At 39.7% G+C, this 27,186-nt stretch overlaps 1 protein-coding gene across 1 annotated transcript; it reads left to right on the top strand.

Moving 5' to 3' along the window:
* The first annotated feature begins 1,629 nt into the window (after positions 1-1,629).
* On the top strand, positions 1,630-27,186 carry bard1 (BRCA1 associated RING domain 1). The gene is made up of 11 exons (XM_078261665.1): positions 1,630-1,827; positions 3,261-3,317; positions 4,479-4,627; positions 5,234-6,270; positions 6,768-6,848; positions 9,767-9,939; positions 15,433-15,559; positions 15,688-15,820; positions 19,557-19,649; positions 25,580-25,677; positions 26,690-27,186. Exons 1-11 carry the CDS (start codon positions 1,736-1,738, stop codon positions 27,032-27,034), a joined length of 2,385 nt encoding a protein of 794 aa, XP_078117791.1. The 5' UTR covers positions 1,630-1,735; the 3' UTR covers positions 27,035-27,186.

Genomic DNA, 27,186 nt, shown 5'->3' with positions numbered 1-27,186 from the left:
AAAATACTTCTGATGAACTCAGCTAACCCCCCTACACATAACACAAAGCTTTTTTCAAAATAAACATCCTTTCATTTTTAAAATATTTTTTAATGTAAAGAATTGCTATAAATCTATTATGCGGCCTGACCTTTTGACCTATTCATGTCAAACCACTGTTGGTGAACTCAGCTAACCCCCCTACACATAACACAAAGCTTCTTTTACAAAAAAAAACATACTTTGATTTTTAAAATATTTTTTAATGTAAAAAATACTATACATCTATTACGCAGCTTGCCCTTTTGACCAATCAATGGCAATATACTTCTGATGAACTCAGCTAACCCCCCTACACATAACACAAAGCTTCTTTTTTTAAAAAAAAAAAAAACATCCTTTGATTTTTTTAAATATTTTTATTATTTATATTATTTTATTTTATCTTTGTAGACCCAATTTGACTCATGCAGAAGATCCAAGATCTCTGTACTCCAGCAACCGGAATGGTACATGTTCCAGAAGAATTGTTTCAATGTACACGGTGTGAAAAACAATAAATAACTAGAACTGGAAGCCGTTATGACAGGGTTGTGAGTAGCCCCCGACGACCCGGGGAGCGCGCGAAAGTGGGACACAAAGCGTAATAGTGAGGAGGCAAACGTCAGTAAATATCGACGTGTGAGCCGCAAGGTCTGTGGTACGTTGCCGTTGCAAATATCCCATTAACATTGATTGAGTAGAAGGGCCGAAACTGGTCTACGTTGGCTACAGCGCCCCTTAATGGCCGATCTTCTTAAAATGTGTGGGGGACCCCCAGAGGGTCATGGCAGACTAGGATCTAAAGTTTCGTGTTGGTAGCATTTATTTTGGTTGAGATATGTCAAAGTTGGTGTTACCTATACAAATTTGTTTGTGCGTAATTTGCGCAATTTTTGTCTAATAAAAATTCTATAAATTAAAGGATGGGTTTTTTTGAGAAAAGAAGCTTTGTATTATGTGTTGGGGGGTTAGCTGAGTTCACCAAAGTGGATTGACATGAATCGGTCAAAAGGTCAGGCCGCATAATACATTTATAGCAATTTTTAATGTTAAAAAATATTTTACAAATCAAAGGATGTTTTTTTTTAAAAAAAAGAAGCTTTGTGTTATGTGTAGGGGGGTTAGCTGAGTTCATCAGAAGTATATTGCCATTGATTGGTCAAAAGGGCAAGCTGCATAATTGATGTATAGCTTTTTTAATATTAAAAAATATTTTAAAAATCAAAGTATGTTTTTTTTTTAAAAAGGAAGCTTTGTGTTATGTGTAGGGGGGTTAGCTGAGTTCATCAACAATGGTTTGACATGAATAGGTCAAAAGGTCAGGCAGCATAATAGATTTATAGCAATTCTTTGCATTAAAAAATATTTAAAAAATGAAAGGATGTTTATTTTGAAAAAAGCTTTGTGTTATGTGTAGGAGGGTTAGCTGAGTTCATCAGAAGTATTTTGACATGAATACGTAAAAATGGCAAGCCGCATAATAGATTTTTCGAATGTGTCGAATAGCCAATGTCCAATATAAAACCAACTTCACCACGGTCTTCCCTTTAACCATGGATGTATTAAGAGAACGCCTTTAACTGTCTATTACTTCCGTAAAGCTTTGGCGGGAGATGCAAGTAGCCCGGAAGCAAGCACAGCTTGTTTTGCAATCGTGATTCATAAGCAAAGTTATAATAGAACAGCCAGGAGACGCGTAACATTTCTTTAAATAATGGAAAATTATGCCCTCGTGCAGACAAATGATTGGAGGAACACTAAGGAGGCTGTTGCGAACTTTCGACGACTGCTACTTTGCTCCAAATGGTAAGTTAACGTTACTGTAGACGTGAGCTATGTTCGGGAGGTAACGTTAGCACGTTAAGTTAACATGAACGTTAATGTTACTGTTAACGTTACGTCCTTTTTGCATAAAGTTAACCATAAAATAAACGTGACAACCAGTACCATTTAACCTAGCTATCTAACGTTAATGTTACACATTTGTTTGTCAAACTAAACTGAGTTCATTGGCATGCTAGAGGAAGATGCCTCAAGAATGCACACCTAACGTTAGTAAGCTAACTTTAAGTTAACCGTTAAAGTTATCATTCAAAATAACGTCAGCTTTGTAAGGTTAGTCACTTTAACGTTAAGTGGAAACGTAACGCTTAAGCCGTTTTGCAGAAAAGCAAAGAAACTGGAAAATGCCAGATGTTTAAATACATAATGATTATTCTCTGTAACGTTACCCCCTGTCTGGATTATAACATTTGATGCCATATCTCATTTGGGGTTTTGTCTGCCCGGGGACTGCTGATGAAATGTGGCTATTGAGCTAACTCTGGATTGTTAAAGAAACAAATAAATACAATATTTGTGGCATAGTGGAATTACATTTCTAAAAACTATTGTGCAACAATAACACAGGAGCACAGACACAGTTAAATGCATGGCGATGCAGCATTATAAAAGACAGGGTAAACACGATAATACATCGTAGATTAATAAAAACAATATACAACACGTATCAGCACACACTACACATAGCAGCTGAAGTAGCTTGAGGGTGTACAAGCTGGCATGTGAAAAAGCTAACTTTAAATAGAAACTACACTTTAAATCTGGTTGTGGATATAAACATTTCTTAGGTAGAAAAGGTGTAAATATTGCCCTATAAAAAGTCTGTGTGATTTGGGGATGGTGGGTTGATTTAGCTCATGTGAGTGTTGGGACATGCAGTAATATATGGCATTGTGGAGGAATAGGCTACACAGTTTGGATGCTAGGTTCTATGGCTAGGATGCTTCAGTATCTCCAGGCTAATGGCAGGATGGTAAAGACTTGTCTGTGAGACAGTACTGGCAGCTATCCAGATGCAAAGGTTATGGTAAATGTACTCTCTCTATGTAGGGTCTGAAATGCCATTCAGGCTCTCTGCTGCTCGGTTTTTACTCAACAAGGTCCTTTTTATTTGGTGAGCTAAAACTTAATTATAAATGGTATGCCAATTATGAATGGCAAGTCATGCGTGTTCCACTGACGGATACCCATTTGAAATTGTTACTTTATATTTGCTCAAAAGTCGCCTATGGTATGGCTACTTTTCAGTCTCACTGTCCATCCATTTGTAGGTCTGGAGGGTGAACAACAGCGGGCTGAGCACACAGTCCTGGGGGGCACCACCAATGCTCAGTGTGGTGGAGGTGGCCTTGCCTCTGACTGTACTGACCATTTTTAAATGTTTTGTCTTTTTCCAGCTCAAATTTAATGACGGAACCTGTGTGTCTAGGAATATGCGAGCATATGCTGTGCAGGTAATGTAACCTCAGCTAAATGTATTTTACTCTGAAATGCTCACTTACAATAGACCTGTCTCATGGTGGACATTTGTATTTGTCAAACAAAGGTGGAACTAATAATGTTAGTTGTAGCTCTATTCAATATAGACTAGGTGTGGCAGTAGCTCAGTCAGTAGGGAGTTGGTGTTAGGAACAGGAGGGTTGCTGGTCAAGTCCCCATACGGACCAAAGTATGGTGGTGGACTGGTAGCTGGAGAGGTGCCAGTTCACCTCCTGGGCACTGCCAAGGTGCTCTTGAGCAAGGCACCGAACCCCCAACTGCTCGGGGTGCCTTTCCATGGGTAGCTCCCTCACTCTGACATCTCTCCATTAGTGCATGTGTAGGTACTGAGCATGTGTGTGTAATTCAGGCCTGTGTGTAATAACAACAGAGTTAAAACATTGTAATTCCCCCTTGCAGGATTTACAAGTATACATTATTATTATTATTATTATTATTATTATTATTATTATTATTACTGCCAGGATTGTGCATGCTGTTTCACTGCCACACTTAAAGGGAATGAAGCCATTATAACTTTTTTGAATTCAACACCAACAGTATGCTTTTCCTGCTACTACAAATCAAAATGTCCACAGCAAAGAAGGTCTTTTGCTTCCCCCTCTCAGACTTGAGCAGTGGCTTAGTTCAGAGAATTTATATTAGAAATTTATTCCCTATATATTAAAAAATATATAGTAATTACTTAATTATAGGTGTATGTGATTAGCAGATTAAAATTTTGTTGGTCAACTAATCAGTAATAATAATCATTCATGTGAGTATTTAAGCCAAGTGACAACCTTAACAGCATTGTTACAGGCATTTCATACATATGAGGGATATGGAAAATAAAATTCACTTTTTTTATGATTGTTAGTTAGGGGCTTATTTCTTTTGCGATGAAATACTGATAAATATTCATGGCAGTGACATGGTTTCTTGGAAATGCATGCTTTACAGTGTTGAAAGTCTTGAATGCAATGAATGTCCCTATAGGCATAATCTATAGCCTTAATTTATTCCTTCTCTTTGTGACTAAATGGCCTTTAAAAGGTAAATCAATAAGCTCATTGTGTTTTTTTCTTACTGCGCTGGGAAGTAAACTCCTAATCCAAGATATGTGTATTGTTCAGGTCCTGTGCTGGCCCCCGGGCAGGAGATGGCTGCGTCATGTGTCAGAGTCCTGCGTGGGTGAAGGACATCCAAATCAACAGACAGCTCAGCAGCATCATACAGCTCTTCTGCGGTTTGGAGTCCCTGCTCAATCCCATAGAACAACCAGGTAGATGGTAGCCATTATTTAGCAGCTTGAAAGCATAATTAACAATTTATCTTCTCAAATCCGTGTGTCTTATTCATTGTCTTTCTCCCCACGCTCATCTGCCCACACCCCCTTTAATTGTTGACAACATTTAACATTTTCATCCGCCAATCTAATCTCTGAATGACAGTATTAGTGGCTTGTTTCTGTACTTTATTATCTTTATAGCCCATCCAGCGTCCCGGTAATGACAGTAATTATGCAATGCAATTAACTATGGCAGTGTTTAGTTTTTTGGACAGAGCTCAGCTTTGACAAAGAACTACAGGGCAACTTTCTAAGCCCTGTAGTTAAAATATGAACACATCTGCAGGCTGTCCAAATTTACACAGAAATGGCTAAAGGTTTAAAAAGTTGATTGGGCACGTCTACTTCTGTCAAATGTCAGTATTATCAGTCGAGAGTCCATAATTTTAAGGTCTGGTGTTATTCTTTTTTTCATCTCAACAGATGCAAGGTGATTACAAATACAAAGAGCCTTTTTGACAGCAATTTACAATTTAAAAAGTATAGAACTTTTTGGTTTGTTGAAACTGTTTTTCTTCTTCTTCTCACACTTCATTGCAGACTCCCCTCTAGCCGAGATTCAAATACAACCTCAGAGCCCTGTCTTTAAACACAAGAAAAACTTTAAGATCTGGTTCAGCCCCCGTAGCCGCAAGGTACGCTGCATGGTGGAGAAGCCTTCAGAGGTCACTGTACCGGCGAGCACGTCTTCTGGAGAAACAGCCGCTGCACAGCCAGACACCCTTACTGCTCAATGCCAGGACCTGTCAGTTTTCAATTTCACCTCGTCCTCCCAAGACTCTGGCTCTTCTTGTTCTCAAAGATGCAAAAATGAGAACAGGAAGAAGAGGTCAACTAAGAAAAATGCTGCCAGCAGGAAGGTGTCAATGCAAGGAGCCACTAGGACCACACGGAAACAGACCAAGCAGAAGATGAAGAAGAACAGGCTGGAGGCTATAAACCAGCAATGGGGGATCACCAAGGAAGTAGATGCTTTAAAGGAAAAGGAGCAGCCCTGTGCTGACGGGGCAAGGAGGTCCAGTAAGAGAGTTTCCTTCCGAAGCCCTGCTGTCACGTCTGACGAGCCTCAGCCTGAAGTGCCACAGGGAAGTACTAATGAACTCTGCTCTAGCAGAAGCACCATGAGAGAGAGTCTCTTAAGACGCAACATCACTGTACTTAATGACCAAACCCAGTCTGGTCAGAGAATGTCGGACAGTGTCCGTCAGCATGACAATACAGCCTGTCCTGAAAAACAGGACACCATATCTCCCCCAAAGCATTCATCAAAAAGATCCAGAGTAGAGAAGAAGGTTGTCACATTGGAGACCACACCAAAAAGGCCCATGGCTTCCCCAGGCCGGCGGAGAATATCACAGATGTCACCAGCTGTGCTTAACCCTCTTTCTCCAGCAAGCCCCAGGTGTGATAAGAGCATTAAAAACTCAGGACAAAAGCAAGGAGACCACCCCTCTGTCCTAGCCACTGTTGGTAGAAAATCTCCTGGTGCATCTGTTGGACGGCCCACCTCAGGGAGCCCTGCGGTTATGAAGAGGAACCACAAAGGAGAGACCCTGCTGCACCTAGCTGCTATAAAGGTCAAGAGGTTTCGGAATAATTCTCCTTATTTCCTACACTCCATTTTCTGTTGCATTTTACAAATGCAAATTTAAAACATTTCTGCAGTAAAGTGACAGCATTTAAAGTTAAAATGCATATATTATGCAGTGCAAACTTGGCCCTTTTAATTTTTTTTCATTATCTTTTAGTTTCTTTCAAAATGCATCAAAGATAAATCTGCTAGTTTAATTGTCTTCTCTTTCTGTGGGGTTTTCCCCCTTAGTTAAACATAGTCTTCAGATGATCGGACAGCCATGTTCCTGTCTGTTGAGAATAAACTGTTTTGCAGTAATCCTTGTAAACATAGCCATAATCCCCTTCTGGATCACAGACAAGATAATCAATGGCCCACAGTGGAGTGTGATTGATAAACAGTGCGCTTTGGTACACTGGGATCAGCTGCAGTGTTTGAAGGGTTGCGTTTACAGGTCTGCAATTCTGACCTCCAGTTTGGTGTTCTCTCCGGGTCCTGCAGGGAGATGTAGAGGCTGTCAAGGAACTGCTGGACCAGGGGGCTGACCCTAACCTGAAGGATAATGCTGGGTGGACACCTCTGGTAAGACTAATACACCAAGTGATTTATCTAAAAGCTTTATTTGTTGTGTGGAAAAACTCTCTGACAAAAACAGCAATTGTTAACATAGTTTATCTACACTGGTGGGTTTCTTGTCAATAATATTGTCATATTTTACACACAGTTACTTTGTGGTTCGTCAGACTCTGACGGCAAAACATTTTTCAACACAAAGCTTTTCACTGTGGCTTTTCTTCTCTGGCCAACATCTTGCCGTTTACCATTTATCGTATTGTCTTCTCTAGTAAACATGCTCATTTCCTGTCTGAATAGCTCTATTTATAAAAAGATTTCTGCATCCTAACACCTTTTTCTGCTGTGTGAGGTTGTTTGTACTGTTTCTCTTTGCATTAAGCCTATCTTGAACTGCAACCAACAGCATTAAAATAATCTGTAGTGTTGGGAAACATAGCCACAAAGACTTTGTTTGACTTGAAGTTAGCTAGTAAAGTTTATTGAATGCCAGAAATTGAGGCCTCCAGAATGGGTAATTTACTGTAAGTACCGCCATTTTTTTATGCATGCTGGCTTCCCCCAAAGGCACATGTTCTTTCAACAATTAAGCCTAAAGTTGCCTGCATGACAAACTTCAGTGCTGCCTGAGCCATTTCTTTCCTTTGAGAACGAGCGACTGAGTGTTTGCCACTCTTATGCAGCACTTTATGTGGCTACTTGCTGCCAAAGCTGGACAGTTTGTGGCTGATCTTTGAAATTGCTACCAATAAGCTCAGAGCATGGCATCTTAATATTTGACAGACTTGTATTTACAGTCAGGTCCATAAATATTGGGACATCGACACAATTCTAATCTTTTTGGCTCTATACACCACCACAATGGAGTTGAAATGAAACGAACAAGATGTGCTTTAACTGCAGACTTTCAGCTTTAATTTGAGGGTATTTACATCCAAATCAGGTGAACGGTGTAGGAATTACAACAGTTTGTATATGTGCCTCCCACTTTTTAAGGGACCAAAAGTAATGGGACAGATTAACAATCATAAATCAAACTTTCACGTTTTAATACTTGGTTGCAAATCCTTTGCATTCAATTACAGCCTGAAGTCTGGAACGCATAGACATCACCAGATGCTGGGTTTCATCCCTGGTGATGCTCTGCCAGGCCTCTACTGCAACTGTCTTCAGTTCCTGCTTGTTCTTGGGGCATTTTCCCTTCAGTTTTGTCTTCAGCAAGTGAAATGCATGCTCAATCGGATTCAGGTCAGGTGATTGACTTGGCCATTGCATAACATTCCACTTCTTTCCCTTAAAAACTCTTTGGTTGCTTTCGCAGTATGCTTCGGGTCATTGTCCATCTGCACTGTGAGCGCCGTCCAATGAGTTCTGAAGCATTTGGCTGAATATGAGCAGATAATATTGCCCGAAACACTTCAGAATTCATCCTGCTGCTTTTGTCAGCAGTCACATCATCAATAAATACAAGAGAACCAGTTCCATTGGCAGCCAGACATGCCCACGCCATGACACTACCACCACCATACTTCACTGATGAGGTGGTATGCTTTGGATCATGAGCAGTTCCTTTCCTTCTCCATACTTTTCTCTTCCCATCACTCTGGTACACGTTGATCTTTGTCTCATCTGTCCATAGGATGTTGTTCCAGAAATGTGAAGGCTTTTTTAGATGTTGTTTGGCAACTCTAATCTGGCCTTCCTGTTTTTGAGGCTCACCAATGGTTTACATCTTGTAGTGAACCCTCTGTATTCACTCTGGTGAAGTCTTCTCTTGATTGTTGACTTTGACACACATACACCTACCTCCTGGAGAGTGTTCTTGATCTGGCCAACTGTTGTGAAGGGTGTTTTCTTCACCAGGGAAAGTATTCTTCGGTCATCCACCACAGTTGTTTTCCGTGGTCTTCTGGGTCTTTTGGTGTTGCTGAGCTCACCGGAGCGTTCTTTCTTTTTAGAATGTTCCAAACAGTTGATTTGGCCACACCTAATGTTTTTGCTATCTCTCTGATGGGTTTGTTTAGATTTTTCAGCCTAATGATGGCTTGCTTCACTGATAGTGACAGCTCTTTGGATCTCATATTGAGAGTTGACAGCAACAGATTCCAAATGTAAATAGCACACTTGAAATGAACTCTGGACCTTTTATCTGCTCCTTGTAAATGGGATAATGAGGGAATAACACACACCTGGCCATGGAACAGCTGAGCAGCCAATTGTCCCATTACTTTTGGTCCCTTAGAAAGTAGGAGGCACATATACAAACTGTTGTAATTCCTACACCGTTCACCTGATTTGGATGTAAATACCCTCAAATTAAAGCTGAAAGTCTGCAGTTAAAGCACATCTTGTTCGTTTCATTTCAACTCCATTGTGGTGGTGTATAGAGCCAAAAAGATTAGAATTGTGTCGATGTCCCAATATTTATGGACCTGACTGTATCTGAGAAAGCTGGGAACATGACATGCTACATCATCTAGACCTCCCTCCCTTTACCATAAAATTCTCAGCTGCCCAATTCACTTTCAACTTGTCAATTTTGTTAATAAAAAAAGCACAGGATAATGTTGAAGTTTTTATTTTATTTTATCAGAAGATCTATCGGATTTCGAGTTACATTCTACAAAATGAATGACGTGTGATCACGATGTAATATCTGATGGATCTATTTCAAAACACCCCAAGGAAGAACTATACATTCCATCTGAAACATTCCCCTACAAAGGTTCATATTCATTGTAACTCTTTGAAGCACCAACCTCACCTAAAATAGTATCAACTGGAAACAAAGATAGAAATGACAGTGATTGAAAATGGATGAGAATCTAGAATGCATACGACGAATGAGGCTGTGTTTTGAGAAAAAGAAAGAGAAACCAGATCAAAGCAGAGCAGGATCACTTCTGAGCATTACTACTTTGTTCCAGCATGAAGCGTGTAACCTGGGTCACCTGGCGGTCGTGGACATGTTGGTCTCAAGGGGAGCCCTGTTGAATACGCCTGGCTATGAAAATGACTCTCCGCTCCACGATGCTGTGAGGAACGGACACACGGCCATTGTCAAACTGCTGCTGCAGCTTGGAGCCTCGCAGAACGTACTGTAAGTCGCTTTTTAGTATATTTTTTTCTTACCTTGAGTTTATTGGTTTTACAGGTGAGATGCACATAACTCTTATATCCTGCATACAGTACTGCAGACAGAGTGGCTCTCAAAAAAAGGGTAGCTTCACGTCAAACGAATCAAATGGTGTGTTTTGCTTGGCACTGGTCTTTGTGAAAATCTTCAAGTGATGACCGAGTCTGACCTGAAAAGAAGATTTTTGTTTGAAAAGAGAACCTTTAACCTGGTACTTGGCATCTGGTCCCAGCCACATGAAAACTTCATATAGAACATAATATAAGCTATAGTTTTGATCACCACTGGGGAAAATGCAGCAGCTTCCACACATATAAAAACACAGCTGTGCACGGCTGCTGGACAAAGACAATAATGTTTTTAAGAATGCTGAATGTTTCTCCTAAATGTTAAAATCTTGACTATTTGTGTGTTTTTGAATCAAATTTAATATTATTATGAATAATGTGATGATCAAATTTGTTATAGTTTAAGAGGCTATTGTTGTGTATGAAGGCTCCACAATGTGTGTACTACCATGAGTGACAGATAAACAAAAACACTATGAATCTAATAAAATACTATTGTATTAAAACCTACCTTTGAGACAATTTGTGAAACTTTAAATTGTTGTTGGGACTGTGTCCGTGAGGTAGTTTGTGACATTGTATTGGATTACAGTAATTTGTGATATCTGTAAATAAATGAGCTGGACAAAATATTACTAACACCTTTTAACTAGTAGAAATCAAACCAACAAAAACATTTTAAGGTAATATTTATTGCACTGCTGTTGTATTTCATGGCATTACATCATAAAGACTCTTCTGTTATACTGGACCAGTGCTTATTTTCCACTTCTACAATAAATTGTCAAGTGCCTGTTTCCCAATCAGTGTGCCAGGCATTCAGCCCTTTATTTTTAAGGACAGGCGTGCACTAGTGCAGCATGTAGGTGGATAGATGTAAGAAAATCGACTGATGCTGATTAGTTCCTGGTCAATCAGTAGATGGGTAGCACAATATTCATAATGAGGAACAGGATGCTGGTTAGTAAGTGTGATCAATAGAGTAGTTGATTAGGGTCGGTATGTTGGTCATATGTTTGTTGGTAAGCACACTCTTTGGGATCATTTTAAACCAATCATCCTCTGTCTTTGCCTTTCCTCATTTCATTGTGCTTGTCTCGTTGCTTTGATGGGCCCCGATTGCCAGGTCTTACATTTACTTACCTGTCTGTCAGGATGCTGCAAGATGAATGCATGCATCCAAGCCTCTCTCACACGCACATATTTGCACAAGAGGCAAACCAAGGCATCTGCTAATGCAATCCCTAATGGAATGGTTGGCACACAGCTTGTGGTTTGGAAATACAGGTTTAGCAGATTTTCATTGTTCCTCTGTGTGTATGCACATTAGGTTTAAATGATTGGACTGCATTTGTTTATTGTTTGGACCCTGAACTCTAAATCAGTGACTGTGAGTCCACTTTCGATCAAGCGCAAGTATTTGACTTGCTGTGCAGGTTATTAGAAATTCTGATGAAAGTCTTAAAACAGGCACATTTTGAATAGTAAAGTGAATACTAATGTGTTTTATACATTCAACGATTCGCTGTTATCTCAAAAAACAACAGGGTTTAAGCATTTTCTCAGAAGCTGCACAGCAGGGCTTCTAAGTCTCAGTCCTGTAAGCATAAAGATCTACCGGTGCAGCACATTAAATGAGGTCTGCAAGGTGCTAGCTGGTACCATACAGTATGTTATGTTCCCAAACTTAAAGGACCATGCTGGTATTTTGTATATATTATACTTAATACAATATTTACTACAAATATTGTGTACTTTACTGATGACTATTTTCCTTATCATATTATAGTTTTTTAGATTGTTACTATTAAGTTCATGTAAATGCAGCACAGTATTAAAATCTACTTTGTTGTATGGGGAAAAACAAACATTTGAATTGGCTCAGTCCTAATGACCATCTGAAGCACTAAATCCATTAATTAACATCACCTGTGTTCCTCGCACTGACATCGAATCGGTATAATTGTACACACAGAGTCAAACGGTAAAAAAGCAATGACAGTCTCCAAATGTTGGTAATGAATGCCAACTGTGTTTAACACACACACACATATCTATCTATCTATATCTATATCCCCTAGTATAAGCCATTCATTAGTATCACTACAGCAATACTTTGTGCTGCATTTCTTATCTGCAAGGTGCTGTACAAATAATTATTGTTATTATATTGTTATGTGTTATATTACTGAATACAGTACAAATATGCATAAAACACTTTGATCTAGACATTACATTAATTACATTAATGTCAGTAATTACATTACTGACATGACGACAACGTTTAAAACATTGTCATTGGTTTGAATCAAGCAAAGTGTTGCAAGCCTTACTCTCGACTATTTGTGAATGTACGCAGTTTGGCATTGAAGAAGGGCATCTGCATAACAATCACAGTTCTATGCTCGCATGACTTTACAGGGTTAAATGTAGGCGTTGGATGAGTCATGCACTGCATCATCAACTATAAACTGTAACACTCAGTTGATCCAACCATCAGGACAAGTTAAGAGTGAATTGTTTAAGAAGGAAGTGTAACTAATGAACCTTTTGATTAAAAATGCAGTCAGGCCTCGCCCTCTGCCTCATCAGTTGCTCGCCACGTGTTTCCATCATTAGACTTATGACTCCTTTCAAGACATACTGCTGAGCTGACATAGTTCAAAAGCTCGGTCAGCTGTTGGGTGTGCATAAGCTTGGCTTGAATTTTGAACTGACCTTATACCATCTTAGCATATGGTATTCTTTTGAGGACAAGTGCATTTGAGTAGAATTGTAGATGTTTTCATAATTAAATCCATTTAGATACAGTTAAAGAAGTGTGTTTAAAGCCTACAGACCAGGCACAGTAGCAGTTCCTCAGGGTACGTAATTAGGCATGAATAAAAGGCTGTTAATATTATTAGTATTGATGTTATGTTGAACTAAATTCGGTATTTGTGTTCAGCTCAAAATGAATATTTGAATCTCCTCCTCCCGGTTAGAATAAGAGCCATGGTTACAGTGGGTATCCTCTAGAACCACCACCGCCTTCCTCCCACTTGTGTACTTAATGCAGAGGCTTGTGGGATAGTGTTTGTGGCTTTACTTCTAGCACAATTTTTCACGCCTTTATTATTTTTCTTCACATATTCTTCTCACGTGCAGCTGTGTAAACCGGCTTGTGTGTGCATATGTCTAAGTATCAGGGACATTTTATGTTTGTTTGTATTTGTGGGGTTGGGGGTATGAATCCAAATGAAATATTTTATGGACCAGTGGACCTATTAATTGTCCCCCAGGTGTTATCTTTGCTGACGCCTAATCTTTTAGAGACGACCTGCTGGGCTTGGTTCTTCTCTCTGTCTCCTCTCTTCCTCTGTGTGCTTTCCTTCATTCGTTTCTCCTCTCCCTCTTTCCTCAAGGTGACCTCAGTTTAGTTTCATGCAGCTCTCTCAAACTTAAAGATACTTACTTTAAAGGTGTTTCTTCAATATACCTATTGTCACCAGGGGTGGTCGCAGTTTCATCTCTTTGAGTCTCAAAGTGGTGCTTTTATAATGATGCTAACCCTCCATTACACCTACTTTGTACTGAGGGTATCGCAGTTAAATAGCAATAATAAATATGTAAATGTAATGCTCTCACCTGATAAAGCCTTGTAATTGAGAAAGCGTATGTGCTAAAAAGTCAGCACTTTTCAGTAATGGTATGCAGTCATGAGATTTTCCTTTGCATGCAGCGAGTCTAGTGTGTTGTATAGGGACATGGCCTAGGAATGAAGTAGAACACAGATTTCAGCTCACCCTTGATGACACAATTATGCTCCAACAAGTGAATGACACACATGGGTGCACAGTTTCACAGAATGAGCAGGGTGTGACATTGCCAAATTGTTTTTCTCAGAGCTTTGGACTGGCAAACATTGATTTTCTTTGTGTCCTGTTTGGCCAGTGATTAAAAACCAAATTTGCACCAATTGTTGAAGTGATGAAATGAAATGACGGAATGATCTTGTTGGAGAAGACTTTGCTTTGGACCTATCACATAGTAACATAAATGCTGCGTTAGTATCTGTAAAACCTTTGCCATATTGTCAGTTGTAAGGCCAGTTTGGTTCCAAATATGATAATTGTTAATTAGTTCGATTTAGGATTAAAAATAATCAAGTCTCTTGCCAGTTGTGAAGACATAGGAACAAGAGGATACAATTTGAAAAGGGAATATTGCTCACTGGCTCAGTGTTCACTGGCAGGTGGTACTTTGGCAGATTATTATGTGGTTAAAGGCATGATTTTCTTCATGATTTTTTTTGCCAAGTATGGAAACGATCATTATTTAAGATCCTTGGGCAGAGACCTTTTATCTGTGCCAGAGTCCAAATTTCCATTAATAGAATAGGCCTGGCTGATTCAAGTATCCTCTTTAACATCTCTTTTTACATTACAATGTATTTCAACCTGGTCAAGTATAAAGTGTTTTTTGTTTTTTTTGTGTGAACATTTATCAAGTTGTCACCTTATTTGCAAACACTTTGTAATTTGGCTTTTGGATTTCTATTAGTATTATTTTTTGTTATGGTTTTCTGAAAAAATTGTGTAAGTTGAAGTAGGGTAAAGTAGAATTTTAGAGATTAAAAACAATTAAAAGTCTTTGCATATTTTGCCTCAGTTCTAACAGTTAATGTTAGCTTAGACACCTCGTTTGCATTTCAGGACAATGGGATTTTTAACCATTATTTATCAACAGTATATCACTATAGCCCTTTTTACACTGCATTCTCTTAGCCCAGGGTTTAACCTAAGCCCAGGGCCATATGATTCTTACTGCACTTCTACTAGCCCTGGGTTACAGTAAGTGTCAGTTGGACATGTAACTGATGTTAACATTCTAGAACTTGGAATGTGCCAAGATCGTGCGCTTTCTTAGCCCCAAACTAACCGCTCCCTTACCCCTGGGGCAAAGGGCAATGTGAAAAAGGCTTATGTGTCATACAGAGTCACAAGCTCTACCTAATATTAACCCTACTTTACATAATGTGTTTCAAATAAAATGAAGTACCCATACATTTAAAAAAAAAAAAAAACACTGGCCACTTGAAGAGAAAACTATTTTGGCTATTTTCAGACCGGACTTGAATAATTAACATACAACTACACAACAACACCTTGCTGCACATTTTGACCTTCTTTTATCTTGTGTTGATGTAGTTTTCGGTGAACAAATCGAAGTAAATAAAATAAGTAAATCTTTTAGTTTTTTGGCAGTATGCCTGTTGTAGTTTGTTTTAACATGTCCGACTGTCCCTTTGGTCACCAGATGGTCTGCATTGCTGCAAAGGCATAAAAACACAGGTGTATGCATCTTGTGAGACACTGACACACTATCTTTTGAATTTTCTTCTTCACAGTAATTTGTATGGAAAGCGGCCTGCTGATTACGCAGTGAGTTTGGAGATACTGGCGATTTTCAAAGAAGCCTCAGAAGGAACCCAATATGCTAATACATCTCTGACCCCCTCAGCCAGTCTCTCTATGGTACGTCTACATGAAGATGTGATTTTTGTATTTCTTATTTCCCTTGAAATTGTTTACCCCTAGAGTACTAATATGCTTGCATTCTAGGCATAGATATTTCTAAACCATGTTCTTATATCCTTCCTTAGGTGAGCGACTGTGTGAGGAGGGATGAAATGGTGGTGTTTCTGGCCAGCAAGCTGTCGCAGGCGGAACAGCTTCAAGTGTCAAAACTGGGAGAGCTACTCGGAGGGAGAATGGCCGACACCTTTTCTGGCTCAGGTAGTGTTTGTGCGGTGCACACCTCCTTTCTGGGGCTTAAACTTCCTCAATGTGTCAGGCGAAGCCTCTTAGAATACCAGTCGCATATGATTGCTTTTTAATGTAGTTTGAGGCACATGGGCTCTGAGCAACACTGCAAATTAACTGCAGCTACCAGCCAATTGCTGTTACATTGGGACCGTGGCTGGTAAGTTTGTTCACTGCCAAACACACTGAGAAATGTGTTAGATGGGTAAATTGCAGGTTCAAGCACCCAAAGGGTATGTGGCCATGCAGGGTTTCCCGCAGAAAATTTCTTAGTTAAGGTGGTAGGTTTGCCATCTGACCGGGGGGGGGGTGGTCTGTAGTACACACTACACTAAATATTAAATTTAAATTTAAATAATTAATAAATAACCAGCTTTTCAAAATAACAGTTGCAATGTGCAATTTTAAGCTCATTAAACTATTTTCAAAAAAAGTGCTATAACAAATTTATTTCTCCCATTATCCTCCGTGACACGCACTCTTCCACTTTGCCTGACAACTCTTCTCTAAAACAAACTGCACTGAGATAACAGAGCTCAGACCATAGCTTCACACACTCCAGCAGATAGTATGCGTGAAATAAAAACAAGACACGTCATTTCACTGTGTGTAACTACGCTAACTAACCGTGTATTGTGAACCGCGTGTAGTGATTAAAAAAACAAAACAGACAACAGCTGTGTCTCAAAGACCGGGCAACAGCTGGGACATTGAGAATCCATGCGCGAGAGGTGATGGATATTTCCAGTCACTTCATCATGTATTCACTTCGTTGAAACAAGAGAAGAAAGCCTCACTGATGTGAAGAATAGGACAGAGAAACATATATGAATGTTCTCTGCCTGCCGTATGCCAACCAAGGGGGTAAGCTTCTCCTCGGACCGCGAACCTCCTATGGCGCCATTTTGATGCTACCAAGCCATCACCTCCCGTTAGCATTCCATTGACTGCCATTCATTTTGGTGCCACTTTGACAGCGAATAACTGTACATCTGAAGCGTTTAAAGACTCTATTTGTCCATTGTTTATTTCTAAAGAAACACGACAATGTATAAAAGGCTCCATTACCTTGTACCTCACGTTATGGCACCGTAGCAGACGTTTTTGTAAAAATAGGCTAACGATTGTGTCACAACCACGCGACTTACTGTCGCATAGTAGAGGAATTACCGTATAGTACAGGAGAAGCGCGCAGGCAGTTTTGTCTCACATTAGCTGTTTAAGTGTAATTACTAATGTTAACTAGCATTTTAGTTAGCAATAATTAGCCTGTGCCTATGTTATCTCCTTACATATACCTACGCTCTCCGTCTCTGCAATATTCGGAATGATTGAGATTTCTCTTGGCACAGCTACCAGAAGACGTACAACTTTCAGACACGTTGCTCACGTCACATTTACGTCGTCTCTCTCAGTTGGAGGCTGCGCAGTAACGCTCAGCCATCACCGGAAAAGTGCTTCTAATATCCTTCACTGGTCTCTGTCCAGAGCAGCTGGATCTGTTGGTCCATTCTTATATATGGTCTGATGCCAATGCTCCGGTAAGTCCACTCACCCCGTCTCTGCCCGGGCATGCCCCAGCTGCCACACATTTGTTGACAAACTGATGCACACGCGACGGTGAAATGGCGATTTATCCCTTTAAATGTGAATAAATGACTCACCGCCAGCAAATGCTCTTTCCGTTGTGATTGGTGGTATCTTTACAACTCGCCGTTACCTTGTTTCCTACAGACTGTGTTGATTTGACTTGCGGATATATATATATATAATTTATTTATTTATTAATTAATTATTATGGCTGTCAAAATAACGCGTTCATTTCGATTAATTAATCTGAGAAAAAACAACGCAGATTAATCCATTCCATATTGACGTTTGACCCAGAGCCGTTCTAGCCACCATTGGACTGTAAAATGAAGGAGGGAGACAAGAATGTTCTGCCTGGATCATTGATTGGAACATTTACTTGTAAAAATCTTCTTCCTGCCAACCCTGGCTACCGAAATCTGGTGCCACTGATATGTCTGCGCTTCTCTCTGATGCTCTGAAACAGACGATACAGACAACACAAACACCGCTGCACATGGCGCTAGTTAACACAATACTCTACAGCAGCTAACGTTTTTTACTGTAGAGGATTCAACACCGGTATGTAACAATCTGCAGCTGCCATCGGAGAAACAACACAGACGGTGCGTTCAATGAAACTGGTAAACTACAGCCTCATGGTGCATTTGAAGTTATTGTAAATTGTTTTTGTCGTTCAACAGCAATTTATTAGTGAAATAAGTTATTGTCATACATTATTATTATTAAACATTTAATTTTGACTGTATGGCCTTAGTAATAAACAAGCCGTTCTTTAATGTCACCAGCTGTTGTTTAGTACCCATTTATTTATTTATAATATAACATATATATATATATATATATATATATATATATATATATATATATATATTGAAGACTCAGTTAAGGCGGCATGCACGTGTTGTTAAGGCGGGCCGCCTAAACTGCAAAGTGCTGCAGGAAACCCTGCCATGAGGTAGTGTCTTGCCTTGATCATGGCGTTTGTTATGAAGATTATATACAGTACTTTTACCACTATAGAGATGGGATTCCTGAGTTTGTGATACAGCAGCTCCTTCACTGTTGCATAGTAATGGCTGGGAGAGCACCAGAGAGCAAAAGTAATTTAAATCATTCCTCTTAATATGTTTGGAGGTACTGCCAGGGTGATGAATAAGCACTAATGAAAAACACTAGTGTTTCTTACAACCTGCCCCCTTCTGACCGGAGGGGTGAAAGTTGGTGCTTTCAGGGAATGATTTTTACATTTTGAACTTGAGGCTACAAATTCACGTTCAATAAACAATGTAGAAGGTTTTGCCCTCATTTACGGTTATGCTCATTTTGTACTTGTCAACCACGCTGACTTGTTGAATGAAGAGGCAATAAGCTTCTATTTCAATTTTAATTAACCTATAATTATTGTCTAAAGCAATTCTGAAATAAGCTGTCACATGGCCTTTTGTTTTGTTGCCATGAACAGTTTGATAGGTTTGCAGTAAGCTTACCTGTTCACCCAGGCAAAGTAAGCAAATTAGTGAAAAGTGCACTATATTTGGGGGATAAACCAAGAATCAAAACCCTAAATATTAGTCCTCTTCAGCAGTTGAGTAGGTTCAAGTGGAATTGTGTTGTTATCCTTTTACAAAACTCTGTAGCCAAAATGAATGAGTTCAATTAAAACACCTGTTTTTCATATGTTTTACACATGCATAGTTTTGTCTGATGTAATGCACAAGAGTTGAATTGAGCATATACAGTAGATTTAATATAGTGATATTGAAAGAGACAGACATTCATGTCCCCCTCAGTATTAATTGTAATGTCTTTGCCATCTTTTAAATCATCAAGTCAAAATTTTGCACTTTGTTTTCTGATTAAATACCTTGAAAATTACATTCCCATCATCCTCAGCTGGACAAATGTTAGCATGCTAAGATGGTGACACTATATAGGCTACTGCAATAACTATTTCTTCGCATGAGCTGGGCCTCAGCCATGAGTGTCTCTCATCCAAACATTTACGTGTTCAAGTTCATCAGAAAATGTAGGCCTATTTGATTAATACAAATCAAATATGACACCATTTTTGTGTGTGTGCAAGTTCAATTTGGGTACTGTTTGTTTCTTCCCCCAGTGAGCCATGTCGTGGTGCCAGAAGGAAACTTGCCCATCACCAACTCCACCCTCCTGGGTCTTCTTGCTGGCTGCTGGGTTGTCAAATTCAGCTGTGAGTATGGAGTGAGCCATCAGCTGGAGTATCTTTCTGTGGAGGCTATTATTTGATGTCATGTTAAACAGTATTGCTGTTGGAACCTGGGTAATATCCTACTGCAGTCACACTCTAGCAAATTGTATCCAGGTATCCTAAATGGTCAGTGTAACGCTTATCAGTTCAATTTTCTAAGCACAGACAGACAGTTGGAAAAACAGAAAAATGGGTTCAAATATATATTTTAAATTTTTTTCCACCTTGACAAATTAAAAAATTGGATCTAAGACCTGTTTTTCCAATTTTCTGTTTTTATTCAGAGGATCAGAAATTTAGAAAATTACAAAATTATTTGGCAATTACATTTGGATATGTATTGTGCTCAGCTCCTTTTTTATTTCATTAGTTCAATGCAGATGGCATTAACATTTATTTCAGAAAATGCGCTTATTTTTCTTCTTAAGAGTTAGTTTAGAAGATCGATGCCACTCCCATGTCTGCCTGTCAAATATGAAGCTACTGCCGACAGCTGGTTAGCATAGCTTAGCAATAAGACTGGAAACGGGGAAACGGCTAGATTTGATTATCTATTTTAATGGTAAACCTGTTGTGTTTTTTTTTATGCTACCAACAAGATCACATTCGTATTCAGTCGACTAAGTCATTCAAGGGGGCTCTGACCATCGAAAGAGTACTTCCATCTGCATTTGAGGTTGTGTCTGCTGCAGTAGTGACTCTTAGCAAATTAGACAGTAGGACAAGTGAAAACTCTGCAAGGTAAATATTGGACTCTTGGAACCACAGTGCAGAACAAATGGATTGTGCTGCACAAGCAGTTTGGAGTAATTTTATGGGTTTAGAAAAAATAAAAAGCGTTGGATTAATTAGCTGCGCAGTACTTGGTAGCCTTGTGAATTATAAACAAACATAAAAAACTAGTAGGCTATTTGCAGTATATTAAATCATTTTTTAACCTAATTATTTTGCACTGAAATGACACACTCGAGTCTGTCTGTCAACTCTGACAGCGTTGCATCACGTGCACCTGCGCAATATCATAACCTATGATTTCCGAAAATAGTACTATGTCAACTAGTGATATCAGCACAAGAACTGTTGAGGAATATGCAACATAATACTATACAATAATCTACAATAAGACAATTGTTTTTGTCATATGTTATAATAACTGACAGACACTATCATTTCAGCAGCTCTGTGCATGTCCTTGCACAGAGCGAGGCTGAACATAGGAGCTCAGCTTCGCGGCTAACCCTGGGGGATGCTACCGTAGTTGCGGGCGGGTGCGCCTGCAGTTATAAAACGATTATTAGACTAAAACATTAGAATATGCCAATTCTGATATGTTCATATAGCCTACTCAAAACAGACGGGGCAACCTAACGCAGACAAGTTAGCTTACCGTTTTTAGGTGATATGCCATGTTTGTAGTTGAGCTGTGATATGCAAACTGTTGCTTGCAAACTTTGCATTCAACTTTTTTTTCCCATTATCTATTTTTGTAAAATGCTGCCACACTGCTGATGTATTTGACATGGTAGAGGAGGACTGACTATAAATTAAATGCTCACGATTAAATAAATATTCAGCAAACCACCAGACCAAGGCCTTCTAGTACTTTCTTCATTCTGTCTCCAGTGGGTTGGGCTGATCCAAAAAGTGAAAACAAGGGGGGTGTTCTGAAGACAGACTGTTACCTGTGAAACAGGGGTGCTCTGAAAACAACCCCGTTAGCAATTAGTGCTTTCCACCTGATGAAATTAACACGGCAAAAAATCGACCAATCAGAATTTTGGTCGAGTCAGAACGTATCAACTAGTCAACTGGGAGATTACAGCCCTACATATATCAGATAAAAATAATGTATAATGTATGTAAAGTCCTACTGTGGCTCCAGTGATCCTCCTCAGTACCAAACTAGTCTTAGACATTCTATCTTGTATTTCCTCTCTGCAACCTTTCAGGTGAATTCAGGCTCTGTGTTTAGAATAAGAACTAAATGCAATACTTTTTTTATTGTCGGCAACACATGGAATGTCCTGGGAAACATTATAATAACATTTTTTCATCCAGCAATTTTCAGGTAAATTGTTTGCGCCCTCTGCTGTGTGCAAACCTGAGCACGTACCTGCTTACATGTCGGACAGCTAAATAGAGCTTGTGGGTGACTGGGGGAAGAGATCTCCGAATCAATGCATCTCAAGGCTTCAATATTTCTAGCGATAAAAAGATGTCTAACTCTTTTAGTTTATACCAAGATGAATACTTAGCTAAACAATTGATATTCCCGGCCAGTCTCCCTGGCATCCTTGAACCAAGTCAACAAGCAGATTTGCAGAAAAGACTTGCTGTCAAAGAGTTTTCTGGCACCTTGGTGTGCCCTTGAATGGTGTATTCGTCAGTAGCGCCTGTCTGTCTGCCTGTTTGTCTGTCTGTCTGTGGTGAAACGGCATGACTCTGCCATTAACCCATTTCAAGTTTGAATGTGTGTGTTTAGGTGTGTGGTTGTGTCACTCTATATAAGATTGTGTGTGCTTGGACCATATTCAGCCCCTTCCCTTCTATTTTCTCCATGCAGGCTGAGCACTTGACACAGCTTGTCTCCCTCATGACAGTTATCGTGGCATCTTGTCTGTCTCTGTCCTTGTTTTTTGAGTGTGCAGCTGAGTTCTCCCTGTCATCTGCTTTTGTATGCCACCGCTGTCAACTAGGCCAAGCCCAAGCTTACCTCTTTATTGTTCTTACGTTTCATTGCAACACATTGTTTTTAGAAAAACAGCTTCCGTTTTGTATTTGAAACTCACCATTAAAATCAACTTCATCCTGCCTATGAGGGCTCAAATCCAACTAAAAGTCTTAACTAAGCTTTCATTGATGAGATAAAACAATGGTTTAAATCCTTTTGTCCATCATGCACCTATCATTTAAAGTGTAACTCTCACCAAAATGCAACCTAGGGTCTTTTTGTGAATGTATCCGAGTCAAACTTTCGTTTAAAAGCATATTTAGGATGGAATCGACACTTTTAAGATTTACTGTATTTTTGTTTTTTGGTCAAATAGCCTTTTGAATGGGAGTGCTAGGGGTACTTTTATGCTAGCCTCAAAATAGATATTTTTAAAACACTAAGAAGGCTCAACACAACATGCAACTTTGCTCGAAGTATCGCCAGGGGCTCTACACCTTAACGAAAGCATTGACAACATCGTTTGTGTACACAGAGTTTACTAAAAAAGGTTTTGAGCAACTCACGTTAGCAGTTGTTGTTTACGCTATCTGCCATTTTCCCAGTCAAAAATAGGCGATGTCAGAATGCGAATGAACAGACTCCATAGGAGGAAATGTCATTCCTATATGAGGCTCCTTTTTCAACTACAAGGTCAATATTGTGTTTCACTAACGACAAAACAACGAATTATCCGTGCATTTATATGGAACTAAGCTTTTGGAGCTTTCCATCTTTACTCTCCTCCCTCGACTATTTTTGACTGGCTCGATAGACGGCGACCGGAAGAACAACAGCTACAGTGAGTTGCTCAAAACCTTTCTTTTTAGTAAACTCTGTGTACACAAACAATGTTGTCAATGTTTTCGTTAAGGTGTAGAGCCCCCGGCGATACTTCGAGCAAAGTTTCATGTTGTGTTGAGCCTTCTGAGTGTTTTAAAAATAGCTATTTTGAGGCTAGCATAAAAGTGCCCCTAGCACTCCCATTCAAAAGGCCATTTGACCAAAAAACGAGAATACAGTAAATCTTAAAAGTGGGGATTCTGTCCTAAATATGCTTTTAAACGAAAGTTTGACTCGGATACATTCACAAAAAGACCTTAGGTTGCATTTTGGCGAGAGTTACGCTTTAAAGAAATAATTTAACATTTTTGGGAATATACTTATTTGAGATTAGGAGATGGATATTAATCCCAATGTCCAAACTGGAGCCAGGATGTGTGGTGTCACGCCTATCTTAGCTTAAAGACTGAAGGCAGGAGAAAAAAACAAAACAAACGAGACATCTGAAGCTCACTAATAAACATGTTGTATCATATTTGTGTGATAGCAGGAGATACTGCAAAGAAGTTTCGCACAGATTTTTTTCATTTCTGTTCTTGTATGGGTTAAACAAACCATATACGTTGTGTAAAGGTGTTGTCAGGCATATTTTTTTCATTTTGGACAGAGCCGGGGAAATTGTGTCCCTCTGACTCCAGTCTTTATGCTAAAATAGGCCAACCAAGTCCTGACTGCAGCTCCGCACTTTGAGATGAGATTATTCTTCTCATTTCACTCTTGGAAAGAATGCAAAAAAAGTGCACTGTTCTTTTTTTAATATATTTTATCCCTTCCTCGCTCCCATTTATTTTCCAATTTGTGATGGCTTATTTCCCTGGACTTTGGTTTTTGTCTCTGCTACTCCCACTGTTGGGCCCAGGGAGGATGTGTGTACCCATGTGCTTCTTCCTGATACACACAAGCTGCTTTTTTTCGGGTTCCAGGGAAAGGCTTCACCTGAACGCCTGCCCCATTAGACACGTACAGTAGCCCTGCCAGATGCATTGCTACGAGGGATTGAACCGTGGACTCAACTGTGGGCCGTTGTTTTGCTGTGTGCACACCTGTACAGTGGCTGGTTTTTAGGATACTGACTATCGATAAAGAATGAGCTATTGTACCCCAGCTTCACCTTGAAGTGTGAGTATGGGAGTCTTCAGAATTTCACATCAGACAAACCCTAGTCTCCAGTGGTTGTCCTCATAATGAGAGGATACCCACTTCTCCAGTTAGTCTCTTGGTTAATTTGCTTTCACTGACTCAGGAAGGAAAGGATTGAGATGTTTTCTGCATTCAGTCTTTGTGAATGTAATTAGCAAACTTGCTAATGGCTCTTCAGCATTAAGTGTCATGGTCCGGAGCGATTAACCCCAGTATCTCCCCTCTTCTCTTCCCAAACCTCTGGCAGGGTCTCTGTAAATGAAAGCTGTAGTTAAGGGGGATGAAGGAATATAATTACACTCAACCCCATGTTCTGGATATTTTGTGTGTATGAACTGTGTGTGTGTGTAATTTGCTGTTTCGTTACAAGGTGCTGTATTGTGACAAGGTGTACACAGACGTACAGTTGCTTTCAGCTGCAAGATATGGAAATATGAACAGATTAGGGTAAATGTGTGTGTTACTCTAAACTGCAACTGAAGGTGAAATGAATCACGTGGGTTTGGTGAAATGTTGATACTTTGCTTATGTGTATTAGGTCTTTGGGACCGCATCTCTCAAAGTTGGAAGTGTTGCGAGAAGTCTTTGCACGTTTATAATCAAAATAGTTATTCAGGCCAAGCCTTACACTCCGCTCTATTTTACATCCTTTTTTAAAACAAACTGCAGTATTTTCAATCAAATCTAGATTAATGTGCTTAGATGTGCAACATTTAAATTGTGTTTTTTTTTTGTATACCCCAAACAAATGATATTCAGTAATAAAACACTTATGGGGAAAAGCAGCACTGTGATCTGTGCCATGTACAGAAGCGTGTTTTATCCGTGACAGTGAGGGGTCATTAAAATGTGTGACTGTTTTTCCGTCTTTCAAGATGATTTTTGTAAGGATAAAGACAAAAGATTCTTTTTACCTCAAAATGCCGGAATGCTGGCTGTCACAGTTATCAATTGACTCCCTAAAACCTTAAGAGACGAGAGAAAGAGATGACGCTCGAATTCTGCTTAAGCTTGAGATACTTTTAAACAAGGGTTGCATCATTAACTCCATCATGCTGTGGGCATCTTTCTCTGTCAACAACTGCAGCTCTGCCAATACTTGAAATCTTCCAACTTGTGATAAAACAGACGTGAGCTTTGTCATCCTCCATTCTCAATTGCCTTGTCACACTCACATAATTAGCTGTAGCTTTAATTTTTTCTTTCTCTTTGATGCCAGGGGTGGAGGCATGTCTGCAGGCAGGCAGGAGGATGCCCGAAACTGAGCACGAAGCGGGAGAAGGCCCCCAGCGCAGCCGCTTCAACAGATGTAGCTTGGTAAGTGTGAAGCATACAAACAAACGCATGAAACATAGGAGTATAGATTGTCTAGACCCTCTGTCCTTGGGGAAAATTAGCTTTTTCTGACAGTGACACATGGTTATTGTTCAGCAGCATAGAGTGCCATAAAAAGATATCCCTGGGACTTTTTCATGTTTTTTGTTTTGAAACACTAATCAGGAAAAAACGAGATACTTAAATTGTAGAAATATAAATCGCAACATAATTGTTAACATGAGTATTCAGCCCCTTTGCCATGCCACACACACGTGTGTGTGGGTGTGTGTGGGTGTGTGTGTGTGTGTAAAATGACTACAGTAAAATGCTAAAAAAAAAATCTCAGAGAGTATTTATTTTTCAGAAAGGCAACTACTCCAAACAAATCTAAAACCTCAACAGCATTAATGTCCGAAATCGAAATCCAAGCAAGAATTTGTGCAGAACTTGAACATCAGCAGCTCCCTTACCAGTCCCCATGAACCTTGACAGAGCGTTTGCCGTTCTTACAAAGAAGAATGGGGACACACTGCATTGTCTAGATGGTGATGCTGATACAGACCTAGTTACACACACTCAAGGCTGTACTTGCTGCTAAAGGCGCCTCTACTAAATATTGGGGGTGGTGAATACCTATAATTGTGTTTTTATACCTAGTGAACCTAGTTTATCAAGATTTGTAGAAATTTGATTACAGTTTGACATCGTCTTTTTTTCTGTTGATTATTGTCAAAAATTCAACTAGTAAAACAATGAAATATGAAAACGTCAGAGGGTAGTGAATACTTCTTATAGGCATTGTTTGTATTAAGACAAGTGAAGATTTATTGGTGAGGAAATGATTCAGCGTTTAACTTCATAATGAGCAAAAGGGGAGACTGTAATGGGAGTTTTTTTTTCTGGTGCTGGATGGACTGACGGACTGAATGAAAGAAGATAATATAGTGTTTTGTTTTTATTAGACTCACCAATGCTCAAATTTGTTTGTTTTCTAATCATTCATCTTTTGCAGCTCCCGCCACTCTTCGATGGCTGCTTCTTCTTCCTCCTTGGCTCCTTTAAGGCGCCTTCCAAAGGCGAGCTCACCAAGCTGCTCCAGGAAGGAGGAGGTCAACTCCTGAGCCGGCAGCCCAAGCCCGACAGCGATGTGACACAAACCCTGAGTGCCGCCGCCTACCACGCACTGCCAGGCTCCGACCAGGCCCTCTGCACCCAGTACATCATCTTTGACCCCCAGGGCCCCCACAAGCCGGCAGTAGTGAGGCGAGGTAAGGTGTGGTCAGCTCCCTCCACCTGGCTCATCGACTGCGTCACAGCCTTCCGCCTCCTCCCCGTGTCAGTCAAAGAGTCGTTCTAAACAATTTTCCGTATATTCAATAATAATTTTGCACTGAGATATCACTTGTTCTTGAGTATGGTCATCATGTATTTTTTTTAATATGCGGTGATTAAGTCAACACGAATCACATAAACAATAATAAAACAATTATGTGGCTCTTAAAATCTAAA

This window comes from Sander vitreus, chromosome 11 (assembly GCF_031162955.1).
Source record: "Sander vitreus isolate 19-12246 chromosome 11, sanVit1, whole genome shotgun sequence".
NCBI classification, from domain to species: domain Eukaryota; kingdom Metazoa; phylum Chordata; class Actinopteri; order Perciformes; family Percidae; genus Sander; species Sander vitreus.
The sequence above is the reverse complement of the archived record's forward strand: the minus strand, read 5'-3'. Positions and strand labels throughout refer to the sequence as shown.